This window comes from Triticum urartu, chromosome 7, assembly GCF_003073215.2.
Source record: "Triticum urartu cultivar G1812 chromosome 7, Tu2.1, whole genome shotgun sequence".
NCBI lineage: Eukaryota > Viridiplantae > Streptophyta > Magnoliopsida > Poales > Poaceae > Triticum > Triticum urartu.
The window spans coordinates 76899720-76913551 of NC_053028.1; the positions used below are offsets into that span (position 1 = coordinate 76899720).

General features: G+C 44.8%; 2 protein-coding genes across 2 annotated transcripts; both read left to right on the forward strand.

Annotated features, from left to right (window-relative positions):
* The first annotated feature begins 404 nt into the window (after positions 1–404).
* On the forward strand, positions 405–1937 carry LOC125523300 (peroxidase P7-like). Its single transcript, XM_048688349.1, has 3 exons — positions 405–762; positions 850–1047; positions 1187–1937. The coding sequence occupies exons 1-3, from the start codon at positions 478–480 to the stop codon at positions 1748–1750; spliced, it is 1047 nt and encodes a 348-aa protein (XP_048544306.1). The 5' UTR covers positions 405–477; the 3' UTR covers positions 1751–1937.
* Positions 1938–11212: 9275 nt separating this feature from the next.
* Positions 11213–13563, forward strand: LOC125522386 (probable fucosyltransferase 8). Its single transcript, XM_048687445.1, has 2 exons — positions 11213–11664; positions 11901–13563. The coding sequence occupies exons 1-2, from the start codon at positions 11451–11453 to the stop codon at positions 13382–13384; spliced, it is 1698 nt and encodes a 565-aa protein (XP_048543402.1). The 5' UTR covers positions 11213–11450; the 3' UTR covers positions 13385–13563.
* The last annotated feature ends 269 nt before the right edge of the window (positions 13564–13832 follow it).

The window sequence follows — 13832 nt, forward strand, 5'->3', positions numbered from 1 at the left end:
CTGTACGGCCAACACATCTCGGCTAGCACGACTGATGCCCAGCTCTGCCGTGTCACCTCCACTCACCTTTCCTATGCAAGATACAGCGCGCGGTCCAGCCCCGTTGAAAGTTTGGCATGCCTATCGTTTAACTATGTGTGTGCCGGCAACTGCCCGTAGTTGCACCAAACGACGGTTGATTATTTTCAGGAATCTAGCTAGGACGAAATTACTCCTCAAAAACATATATACAGGTAGTACAATGAAATTTATCGTGCCACCTTATCAGAATATTCCCACATGCATGGCTGGGGGCATCAGTTAGTTGGCAGAGACAGAAAATTAGAGCTATGTGCATGGAAGCGGAAGAGCATTATAAATAGGGCATCATGTATACACAACACTTCATCAGCTCAGCTCTCTGCTCCAAAGAAAGCCTGCCTAGCTAGCTCTCTTGAGACTTGAGAGCTTAACTTTGTTGTGACTTGTGAGCTCCCCATGGCTTCGTCCACTGTCTGGCAATGCCTTGTTGCTCTCTCCCTCTTCTCCTCCGCCGCCTACGGCTACGGCTACGGGGATGGCAACGGCAATGACAATGGCTACGGTGACGGCAATGGCAACAGCTACGGCTACGGGAACGGGCAGCTGGATCCCAAGTTCTATGAGAAGAGCTGCCCTGCTCTGGGGTTCATCGTGCGCGTGAGCATGATCAAGGCCGTCCTCACGGAGCGCCGCATGGGCGCCTCCCTCCTTCGCCTCTTCTTCCATGACTGCTTCGTTCAGGTAAACACACTCACCATGCACGTACGAGGTTACATTCGTGATCACGTCAAGAGGTGGTGCGACGACACATATGTATGTCTCTCTCAGGGCTGCGATGGGTCCATCCTTCTGGACGACGTGCCGGCGACCAACTTCACGGGCGAGAAGACCGCCTTCCCCAACGTCAACTCCGTCCGTGGCTTCGAGGTCATCGACGATATCAAGAGGAATGTGGAGTACGTCTGCCCGGGCGTCGTGTCCTGCGCCGACATCCTCGCCTTGGCCGCACGGGAGGGCACAGTTCTGGTACGTACAGTACGTGCCTGCATGGCGCGCAGCAGCACACGTTCACGTTCTGCATGCATGTGTGTACGTTCATTACTTGGTACAGTTACGCTGACCACAATCTGCATGCGTGCACGTACTTTGTCACGTACGTGCGCAGCTCGGCGGCCCAAGCTGGGCGGTGCCGCTGGGCCGGCGGGACTCGACGACGGCGAGCCTGGACGGCGCGAACAGCGACCTCCCGGGGCCGACGCTGAACCTGACCGAGCTCATCCAGTCATTCGCCAACAAGAGCCTGAGCCCGCGCGACCTCACGGCGCTCTCGGGCGCGCACACCATCGGCTTCTCGCAGTGCGTCTTTTTCCGGGATCACATCTACAACGACACCAACATCGACCCCGCGTTCGCCGCCGATCTACGCCGCAGCTGCCCCGCCCCGGCAGGCTCCGGCGACACCAACCTGACGCCGCTCGACGCGCAGACGCGGTTCGTCTTCGACAACGCCTACTACCCCAACCTTGTGGCGCGGCGGGCCCTGCTGCACTCCGACCAGGAGCTCTTCAACGGCGCCGCCCAGGACGAGCTGGTGCGGCAGTACAGCGCCGACAGCGCGCTCTTCTTCGCCGACTTCGTGGCCGCGATGATCAAGATGGGGAACATCAGCCCGCTCACCGGAAGCGCCGGCGAGATCAGGCGCAACTGCAGGGTCGTCAACAGCAGCTGATCCCTCCCAGAATTTCAGGTTGCAGAGCAAACAACTTGCGGGGAAGCAAGGAATGTATGTTGAAAAGTTTGTGTAACTAATTTTTATTTTCGTTTAAATCTCACCTCTGTAATAAGTTCACTGTACACCGAGAGTTTTCTGTTATCAACTACTGTTGTTACGTTTTGGCAGAATTGAATTCAGTTCATTCGATTGAATTTCAAATTTCGGTTCTGACAGAATTTGAACTTGATTCTGAAATATTCCAACAACAACTTTTAGAGAGAATTCCTTATTTAACACCGTGCCTAAATTTTATGCCCTATTTGACATCCAAAAATAATTTCTTCCCTATCTAACAACGAGTCTAAATTTTATGCCTTTTATAACACTTCGTTTCATTTTGAGCCGAAATGAAACCTGAAAAGACCCCTTTGCCCTCAAATGGTATGTTTGTGTGCGCGCGTGTGTGCTGTTGCGTGTGCGCGCGCGTACGTGTGTGCTACTGCTGAGTGTCTGTGTGTGTGCGTGTGTGTTTGCTACTGCATGTGTACGTGTGTGTTTGCTAGTGGGTGTGTACGTGCATGTGTGTGTGCGCACGCGCATGCAGTTGCGTGCATATGTGTTGTGTACGTCCGTGCTGCGTGCGTGTGTGTGTGATACGAGCGTGCAGTGACGAGGACAGAAATATTTTTCAGGTGTGGCAGAGTTTATGAAGGGCAAAATCATATATAATATAACTGTGCAAGAGCTCGCTAGAATAGTACATATAACTTTGTGTTCAACAAATACGACCAAACTGCGTGTACTCTTTTTAAAGGGGAAACGTGTGGAGTGCACTGAAGGCACATGCTGATCAAGGAGCACGGCCCATTAGCCATTATCCATTATCTATCAGCAATCAGACCAGCAGGGCCGGCACGGACGCACGGCTAAGCTAAAACCAAACACGTACTATACAGGAGTATGCTAGCTAGTATATCATACAACTAAGTATGTGCACCAAATATTAGGTATGGCGGGCACCAAATCTTGCCACATTGTTGGCTTCGCCCCTGCGTGCGTGTGTGTTGTTGTGTGCGTGCACGTGCGTGTGTGTTGCTATGTGTGTGCTACTTTCTCGCACTGATGTTGCGTGTGTGCTACTGCCCCACGCACACACAAATCACATGAAGGATAAAAGAGTCTTTTCCGGTCTTATTTAGACTTAAAATGGACAAAAATGTAATAAAAGGCATAAAATTTAGACTCGCTGTTAAATAGGGAAGAAAAAGTTTTTTAGTGTCAAATAAGGAAACGAAATTTAAGATAGTGTTAAATAAGGAATTATTTCCAACTTTTATGTTTGTATGCTATATGAAAATTTAAGTTATTCATTCTACAAAACTTCGTTGTCTAAATCTGAACCTCATTGTCATACATCAAAATTAGCTCAAATTAAATTAGCTCGGAATCGGACATGGAGTATCTAATCTTGAGCACAAATGCACCCGCATGAACAGTAAGTTCCGAACAAATAGTAAAGAAATTTAAAATATATGATTTTATGTATGAACATCATAAAAGTTCTAACATCCTGCAAAATTTCACTTTGAAAAGACATCCTTGGAGGCCTGTACAAAGAAACATAATTTGGGACTAAAAAAAATTGGAGCGCACTTTTTTTTGTTTTTCTTGCACACACCTCAGGATGTCTTCCCGGAGCGAAATATTGCTGGATGTTCGAAAACTTGTTGATTAATTGATTTAAAAAACTTGTTGATGTTCATTCACAAAAAAAAAGATTTTTAAACTGTTTTAACTTTTTCTTTGAATTTACTGTTCATGCATGTGCATTTGTGCTCAAGATTAAAGTAACACTTTCGCTTTGCCGCAAAAAAAATAACACTTTCGCTCGGAATAATAATTATTTTTTGAATACACACCGTGAAAGGGCGTATCATTTCTCATATCACGATAGGCAAGCGGCTAGTAGAACGCCCTTCGGCATACAACACTAATAAGAGATTATCCACCACTCACACCACGACAACATGACAAGGAAATTACTTTCCCAAGTAGAGCAGCATGGCCGCGTCTCAATCAATGTTGGACACTCCCGTGCCACGAGCATGTCTCTCGGGTCAACATACGCCCCCACCCGTAAAAGTATCTACGGGCATATCAAATCCGTCTCATATGCCTGAGCGGGTCGTCCGGTCATTGTCCGGTCATAATTTTTTGACCCAGACGGCCCCCTTAAACGGCCCTCAAACGTCAGGGTTGACCGGTACCTCTCATATCCATCCTAAATATAATGCGGATATAGGGGCGTCCGGACGTCCGTCACGTCAGACCCGACAACCTGACTTCACCCCAAATTGCACAAAATTCATTCCGAAGACCAGCCGGATCCATTTGCTATCTCCTCTCTTCTTCCTCCTCCGCGTCGTCCGTCTCGCACTCCGCCGTCATGCCCGATCCACAGGAAGCGGCTACAAAGGATGTGGAGAGGATATTTGGTGTGCTTCAGACTCATTGGAGAATTATGTGGAGCGCTGCAATGATATGGAAATTAGAAACTTTGTGGCAGCTGATGACATGTTGTGGTATTCTGCACAAAACAATTGTCAAGGATGAGGTGATGGTGTAACCCAAACCCATGATTTCGAAGCACCTGAAGAACAAGTTGAAATTCCAAAAGATCAAGATGCGGCATAGCCGATGAACTTTTTGCAGATGCATCAGAATCTTTGAGATCGGCAGGTGCACACGCAACTATTCAATGATCTTGTGGAGCACATGTGAACCCACAATGGCAACCAAAGAGCCAATGCTGAGTTTGACACTTAAAATAATTTTATGTAAACACTATCTATACTTTGTACCAACATTTGCTATTTACGTGCGACATTGGCTTGTATGATTGACGTGCATGTATTTGTACGGATTTGGGAGTCCGGATTTAAGATATGTGAATGCCAGGACGGAAATATGAAGGCCTGTCCGGATACGCCGACGGGTGTGCCCGGACGCGCTGCAAATGTATAAGGGGTCAAATTTGTCAAGTCCCGCTGTAGATGCCCTAAGTGCCTAAGTGTCTAGAAGTTTTGGAGGATTGGTGGCAGGATCCAACCAATCCCAAGGGAGGCGACATGTGGGAAGTACCGGCGACGGCGTACTTTGCGCTCCTGGAGACTCACGCCTAAGCAACAAATAACCGCTAAGCGACGCGCTACCACCACTGACTTTCTCTGAGCCGCTCCACCACAAAGGCCCTATTTAGATACTCTAACTCAGTTAGAGGTTAGAGTTAGATTCTAACCTTGAACTAACTCTAACCAAAGACGTGTTTGGATGGCAGGGTTAGATGGAGCGCGGATACGGCAATGCGCCTTTACGAGCGGTGCGAGAGGGGGGAGGGAGGAAGAGGACGAGAAGCTTCGAGGAAGTGAAGAGGGATCTACTGCAGGAAGAGCGAGAGAAAAAAATGTTTTTTTAGTGGTCCCTAGAAGAACTAACCCAAATAAGCATCTCTTGGGTGGGTTAGTTTTTTTGGATGGGTTAGACGCATCTAACCCAAACTAACCCTCCTGTTTGGATATTTTTGGGTTAGTTGCGTCCAAACTAACTCTAACCCATGGATCCAAACAGGGCCAAAGCCAAGTGCCCAACCAAGACAGGGAAGTAGTCTTTCCTCTAAACGATGCTAAGGCCCTCCCCAATGTTCCATCTTGTACAGATGCTAAGACTGTCATGTAGGCAAAAGAAAATCTGATGTGGGAAGGTAATAAAGAGGAGAGATGTAAGTTTGATGACCCCGGGAAGAACCAATGCCAAACACATGAATCTAGGAAAAAGCAATTAAATGAAAGAAACTCACTAATGCATGAAATAGTTTCGTTGCTAAATTCTTAAATGAGGGGAGCTTAGCACCAACAAGTGAAGCACCTATGCATTGTGGACATTGGTTGCTAAACTTTTTATATGCTTAGCACATTATCTAAGCACCTATGCATTGGAAGTGGCCTAAGGAATGACTCGGAGGACGCCACCATCACCAACCCGGCTAGCTGAATCTCGATTTTCATGAGGAGCCAACACCCTAAGGGTTCAATATCCTTGGGCGTGCGCCCGAGAAGCCAAGGGGAGTCCAAAAAGGATAGAGGAAAAAGAATTGGAAGGTGAGGAAAGCTCTCAAAAGTGATGCATGGATATTCAAAATCATCTTCAACACCGTCGTCTTTGCTGATCACATCCGGGAATTTTTCACTCTATGGATGCTTGTGAATGACGTCCACCTTGATGAGCAACTTGATGATGACATTGTTTGGAAGCACTCGAACGATGAGATCTACACGGCGGCCATCGCGTATAAGGCCCAGTTCCTTGGATTAACTCTTTCCCCTATGGATTGCATGGTTTGAAAAGTTTGGGCTACCCCGAAGGTAATTTTTTTGCTTGGTTGGTCCTCCAAGATAGGATCTGGACCGCCGATCGTTTGGAGAGACGGGGTTGAGCAAATTATGGTCTCTGCTCTCTTTGTAAAAGGGAACAATAAACTGGTGCACATCTCTTTTTCAAGTTTTGCTACACGCTTAAGCTATGGAGGTCAATCGTCGCCAAGTTTGGCCTTACTCACATGGACACCTCTGACTGGCACCTTGCCGACTCTGTCCACGAATGGTGGGACAAGCGAACTGGCAAACATGTCCCCAACCGAAGAGGCTCGACCTCCCTCATCATGCTTGTCTCTTGGACCATTTTGAATGAGCGCAATGCCCGGATGTTCCGGCACAAGTGCGCGCCGCCGCCTATCCTTCTTAACATCATCATGGACGAGACAAAGCTTTGGGTTACCGCGGGTGCTAAAAGACTAGGGACTATTATCTTGCATGAGTAATCGTCATGCTGTGTATGTCGGTGTTATTGTAAAACTCTAAACTCTGTTCCTCTTTTATTTAATGGACGAGGCAAATCTTTTACCTCCGTTTCAAAAATAAATAAATACCATAAGGGTGGGAAAGACCATTTGGTGGATGGCTTTCAAATACTATATATTTAGAGATGATGATCTTTATCACCGGATGGTTGAATGGTGTTCTTTTAGAACTTCTTAGATAAAGGACATGCAAGGTCTACCATGGGAGATATACGTGAAGGCATTTGTGAAATCATCAGTCGACAGGATGAAGTGGTTGCTCTCAGTTAGTGAAGGTATGAGACCCAATTCAGTGGCTTTAGCACCACTCCCTGCTCGTCTTCTGCGTCCGTGCCCTGCTGGATGTCGCCTCCGCGCATGATCCCGACTTCACGAGGATTTCCGCTTCACAGAATTTTGGAACAAGCGAACCTCAGTTGGCCAACCGGACCGCGTATTTGTGTTATGATTCATGAGTGGAGTGTAACTTGCAAGGCTACTTGCCGATGCATTAGGGCCCCTAGTACTAGATATACACTACAAGTATACTCCTAGCACTTAGGCACTTAGAGCATCTACAACCGCCAATGCATGGATTCAAAAAATGCTCACGAATTCAAAAATATGTTGATGGATTCGATAAATGTTTGTGGAAAAATGTTCATGGATATGGAAATTGTTTGTGGATTCAAAAAATGTTCATGAATTCAGTAAAATGTTTGTGAATTCAAATAAATGTTCATCAATAAAAAAATTTACATGAATTTAAAAGTGTGTTTGTGAATTCGAAAAGTGTACAATAAATTGAGAAAGCTTGTGAAGTAAAAAAAAGATCATGAATTCAAAAATGTTTAGGATTTAAAAAATGTTCACAAATTTGTGGGAAACAAGCACAGTGCACGACCTCGGCCGGGTTGATCTATCATGACGCAAGGCAGGCCCAGGCTAGGTGACTGCATCATCTGTGATGGATCAATCGATCGACTTTACTTTATGCGTACGCCAGGTACCGTACTTTTCATGTGCCTGCTATAGAGAATTTAATTATTTGTTTCACAAGATAATATTGTGAAATTAAATATTGGAATACCCACTAATGAAAAAAAATCATATTAATTTTTGTGAATTATTAGCGTAATTAACATTTTACTGTCGATATTCTAAATATTCATAGATTATCATAATTTTTTTAGTTGCCATGCTATAAATTACTGTGAGGTGTTGACTAAATAAACAAAAGAAGAAAAATGGCGAGTGGCCTCAAATTCTAATACTTGTGGTCGTGTCACATTAAATAATAAATGAACAAAAATAAAATTCGTCAAAAAATAAAAAATGAAGATCTCCAAGGAATAGTGAATTGGTCGCATTGATATCACTGTTTAGGAGGAAAGAAAATGAAGCAAAATAAAAATATATGAGGTAAAATTTGCACACAATTTAAAAAGATATTGCACTTCTTATAACATGCAATAGTAGCATATGCTAGTGGAATTTCTGCAAAACGGAAGTTTCCCGAGTAGAATGAATTAGTGGTACTGCTATTACCATTAAAGAGAAAGAAAATAATATAAAAACGAAAATAATAATATCTTCTAGGAAATAATGAATTAGTAGTATTGGTATTACTCTTTAAGAAAAAAGAAAATGGAAAAGGTTAAAACAAATAATGACAAAATTTTGGCACAATTTACACAAAAAGGCATTTTTATAATATGCATGAATAATTATATAATAGTGGATTTTTATAGGAATGAATTTTACTAAGAAGGAAGAAATTTTACTAAGAAGTAATAAATTATTGGCATTGTTATTACCATTAAAGATAAGAAAATAAATAAAAACTTAACAAAGTTGAAATAATGTAGTTTTCTAAGAAATTGTGAATTACCGACATTTGTATTACAATTCAAGAAGAAAGAAAATGAAATAGAATCTACAACAAAATCAAAATAATGTAGTAGTTTTCCAAAAAAATGAATTAGTGGCATTGATATTAGCCTTTAAAAAGAAAGAAAATAAAAGAAAAACTAAAACACAATCAAATAATGAAGTTTTCGAAGGAATAATTATTTAGTGGCTTTGGTACTACCATTGAAAAAGTAAAAATGAAATAAAAAAGTACAGTTTTTTTTGAAACAATGAGGTTTTTGCATGGAAGAATGAATTAGTGGCATTGGTATTACCCGTTTAGAAAAAATAAACTGAATCACAAACAATGAAAAAAATGCACGCAATATGCACACAGATTGCACTTTTTGAAAATATGCAAGAATAAGCATATAGTAGTGAAATTTCGCAAAAAATAAGATTCCTGAGAAGAAACGAACTAGTGACAATAATATTACCCTTAAACAATAAATAAAATGAAATAATAACTGGGACAAAATCAAAATAATGAAGTTTTATAAGGAGACATTAATTAGTGGCATTGGTATTACTCTTTAAGAAGAAGAAGAAAAACTTGCACACAACTTTGCACTGAAATTGCAGTTTTTGTTGTATGTAAATAATAATAATATAATAGCACACATTTTGCATATATTTTATATTTGATCAGCAATGGACCACCATATGCAACTAATTGAGCTATTTCAACCTAATTAATCCTAAATGGTGGTGGCTCCTAAATGGCCATGGCGTTGATTAGAAAATCGGAGGGAGATGCTCGCCGAGGTGCATCGTTGTTTGCTTGCATCTCCGTGACTCCGTCGCCTTCACCTGCCGTCGTTTTCATCGTTGCCGAAACCCTAGCATTGGGAATCAAACGGGATTGACCTCAGGGAGCAAAAAAAACAAAACGACTTGGTCTACGACATACATCAACGAGAGGGGGAGGTGTAGATGTGTACCTCAACACCAGATATTGACAAAAATGGCCAGAATCGGCCAGTGATGATCGTCGACAAAAGGGGATCGATAGAGGGGTAGGCAGAGAGAGAAGTGGGGCGAGGGGGTGTGGCCCCCTTGGTTTGACCAGCGTCAGACACATTGTTCGGCTTGTCCCAATAGGCTAGTGGGCCAGAAGAGAAAATAAAACAACGCCGCCACCTAAAAACAATAAAAAGACTCAAAAAATAAAATACTCAAAATAATAAGTGACTCAAAATAATAAATATTCTTGATTTAATAACTAAAAAATAAAAAATGAAATATTTAAAATTAATTTTTTTATTTTAATAACTAAAAGACACAAAAAAATAATAAAATGACTCAAAACATATGAAATTAAAATGTTCACCATTTAGAAATAATAAAAAGGTAAACAATAAAAGACTTAAATATAATATAAATGTTTGCCATTTACAAAATAATATTCTTACTTCAATAATAGTTATACCAAGATTTTTTTGACTTATATAATTTATAAATACTTAAAAGACATGATAAGAATATTCAGGAAGGATGCGTCTTGGGGTCGGGTTTCTGTGTTGAGCCCGTGCCTGGGAGATAACTTGGTGGATAGTCCGGACAATGACATTTCTCCCCCACATATGGTCTGGATTTGAGGGATCCGGATTGCTCAAACGGTTGAATTTTGGGGGGCCTACTGGGCGTCGTTTGATGTCCGAACACGTTCGAAATGAGCTTCGACCTTGGAAATGATTTTAATCTTTTTTTGATTCATTTATATATGCGTTATAGCCCATAGCAATGCACGAACATTCTACCATTCACCGTAAAAGAGGAGTTGGTACTTCGTCGTTCGGCACATATTCATTAATTAAAAAAACTGCAAAAATAAAATAAACTTGAAAACCGAGCACCAAATTAATTGAAAAATCAAGTCATTAATACAATTAATTAGCGATATAATGTTTAAATCGTGATTTTTTACGCCAAATCAATTTAAAAACCAAGTGATTAATGCAATTAACTAATTCACCAGACAATTAACTAGGCTTGCATCTATACCCGTATAAAAAGATTCAAAAGGGTAGATCGAACTAATCTCGGCCATCAAACCAGATCAATCCAACAACTCAGGTTCCTCAATGGTGAGCACTTAATTAATACCATATCAAATATTAGTGTTTGCATTAATCATATAATTAACACACAAATAATATCTTACCTAATATATGCGTGCAATTAATATACTGCCTAATATTAACGTGCATTATACGTAGGCATTTACTAGTATTATTTGTGGTAGAGATTTTTAAAAACCGTATTTTCCTTAATAGTAGAGATTCCTTTTTAAAACCGTCTATAATATGTCGCTTCGCATGCACCCAGTCTAATTAGCCACCAAAATCGTCACAACACAGTCAACGTCACCGTAGGCAAAGACAATCTGTCACATGGCACCACTCTTCAAATAATGTTTCATCCCCGTAGCAATGCACGGGTATTTAGCTAATATATATAGTGTGAAAATATATTCAACAATGACTCTAACGGTGTTGATTTGATATCGTAGAAGCTAATACAGTAATTTTTTCTAAAACTTTGAGCCAAAGTTTACAAAGTTTGACTTGAGAAAAGCTAATATTGAGAGTAAATAAAATCGGCGAGTGTGCGAAGAGTTGCCTTCATATATATCGTGCCCAGTAGTCCCAAAAACACGCGCGCCCGTCACATGCTGGTTCCAAGCCTCCAAGTCCAACCACGACGCTCCCACGACATGCTGGCTCGGTTACCCCGGGTGAGGTCAACCCCACCTGCACGCCAAAGCGAATCGCCGCGGATCACGCGACGCAACTCTACGGAGACGTTAATCGATCCATCCCATGACGAGCTTACGGATCTTGTTAAAACAGCGGGGCTTTCGTGGCCCGATCGGTTGACGTATACTGCGCATGTGGTTGTGCTAGGGAGATGATCAAGGACATGAGCGGCAACAAGAAGGCGGGAGATCATCCGGTGGCGGATGCGGCGTGGCCGGCGAGGAGGAGGGACGGGATGGGCAGGGCGGGCGTGCTGCTCATCGCGTGCCTGTTCACGCTGCCGTTCATGGCGCTCCTCTTCGGCGGCCGGGCGGGTGCGCTGGCCGTGTGGCAGAACGCCGCCAAGCTGACCGCCATGGGTGGAGGTACAAGCAAGCTCTCTCTCTCTCTCTCTCGTGGTCGATTTGCATATGTGTACTCACGATTAGGTGCAAAAGTCGTCCAGCTTTGCCGATCCCCACAACACAATACAAGCTTGCTAATGCTTGATCCAATTTGGGGTTGGGCACATGAACGAAATCTAATCATCTGATCTCGTGATGGTCTCGCATAAATCAAATTTTGGTAACATTGCAAGTTCTCGTGCTTGATAATTCCTCAGGATTACTGAACGTCTCTCGTCAGAGCGCCGCCGGTGCGGACGAGCTCTTTGGCGGCCTGCTCTCGCCGGGCTCCGACCGGCGCGCGTGCCTCGGCCGCTACCAGTCCCCGCATTACTACAAGCACTCCCCGTACGCGCCGTCGCGGCACCTCCTGCGGAAGCTGCGCGACTACGAGGCGCGGCACAGCCGGTGCGGCCCCGGAACGCCGCCGTACGCCAGGTCCGTTGACCACCTCCGGTCCGGCAGCAGCAGCAGCACGGAGGACGCGGAGTGCAACTACGTCGTGTGGATCCCCTACAACGGCCTCGGCAACCGGATGCTCTCGCTGCTCAGCACGTTCCTCTACGCGCTCCTCACCGACCGCGTCCTCCTCGTCCACTCCACGGACGACTTCACCGGCCTCTTCTGCGAGCCGTTCCCCGGTACCTGGGTGCTCCCGCCGGACTTCCCCGTCGCCGACATGTCCTGGCTCGGGGTGGGCTCCAACCAGTCGTACGGGAACCTCCTCGACGGCAAGAAGATCGCCAACGACCCGGCCAAGGCGACGGCGCGATCGGTGCCGCCGTACGTGTACCTGCACCTGGCGCACGACCTCCGGCGCTCGGACCGGCTCTTCTACTGCAACGACGACCAGCTCGTGCTGGCCAAGGTGAACTGGCTGCTGGTGCAGAACGACTTCTACTTCGTGCCGGCGCTGTACGACATGGCCGAGTTCGAAGCTGAGCTCCGGAGGCTGTTCCCGGCCAAGGAGAGCGTGGCGCACCTTCTCGGCCGGTACCTGTTCCACCCGTCCAACTCCGTCTGGGGCATGATCACCAGGTACTACCACACGTACATGGCCCAGGCGGAGGAGAGGATCGGCGTGCAGATCAGGATGTTCTCCTGGGCAACCATCCCCGTCGACGACATGTACAGCCAGATCATGGCGTGCTCTCGACAGGAGCACATACTGCCGGAGGTCGTCGATGGCGACGCTGCAGCGAGCAGCAGTAGCCACGACCACGGCGGCTCCAAATCCAAGGCCATCCTGATCGCGTCGCTGCAAGCAGACTACTACGACAGGATCAAGTCCACTTACTACGAGCACGCGGCCAAGGGCGGCGACATGGTGGGGGTGTTCCAGCCGAGCCACGAGGAGCGGCAGATCATGGGGCAGCGGACGCACAACCAGAAGGCGCTGGCGGAGATCTACCTGCTCAGCTTCTCCGACGTGCTGCTCACCACGGGGGCGTCCACGTTTGGCTACATGAGCAGCAGCCTTGCGGGGCTGCGGCCGACGATGCTGATGATCCCGGAAGACGGCAAGGTGCCCGAGCCGCCGTGCGTGCGCGCCGTGTCCATGGAGCCGTGCTTCCACATGACGCCCGATGTGGAGTGCCGGGGGAAGGCGGTGAACAAGGAGGAGCTGTCTCGCCATGTCAAGGAGTGTGAGGATGTAGGCAAAGGAATTAAATGGATCAAAGGTATCAAGTTATTTGATTAGAATCCAACTGGTCATCAACCCGAGTTGGCAGAAAATTTTGTTGTAGCTAGTTTTTGTAGTGATTTCGATGGATTTATAATCTATTTATAACTCTAAAATTGCACATTTGAGTTATATTTGTCCACAACAGTTGCAGTCGACACATTAAGTGACTTTTTTTGAACCTCAAGTGCAAGTGACTTTTGATATGTATAGTTGCCTGAATTTTTTGGGCAAGTCACTTTTTGTTTTTACATACTACTCCAGGTTCTAATAGTAATATCACTGTCCTTGTTTATTGGCCCCTTTCGTATTTGTGTCAAATTTGGACTGTAGATTTAACTAATAAAATATCACCAAAATTTATATCATTGGATTCGCATTTGAATATAGTTTTTGATAATATTATTTCGGCTATGCATAATTATATTTTATGAGTTAAAACCATGGACAGAATATGACACTAAAT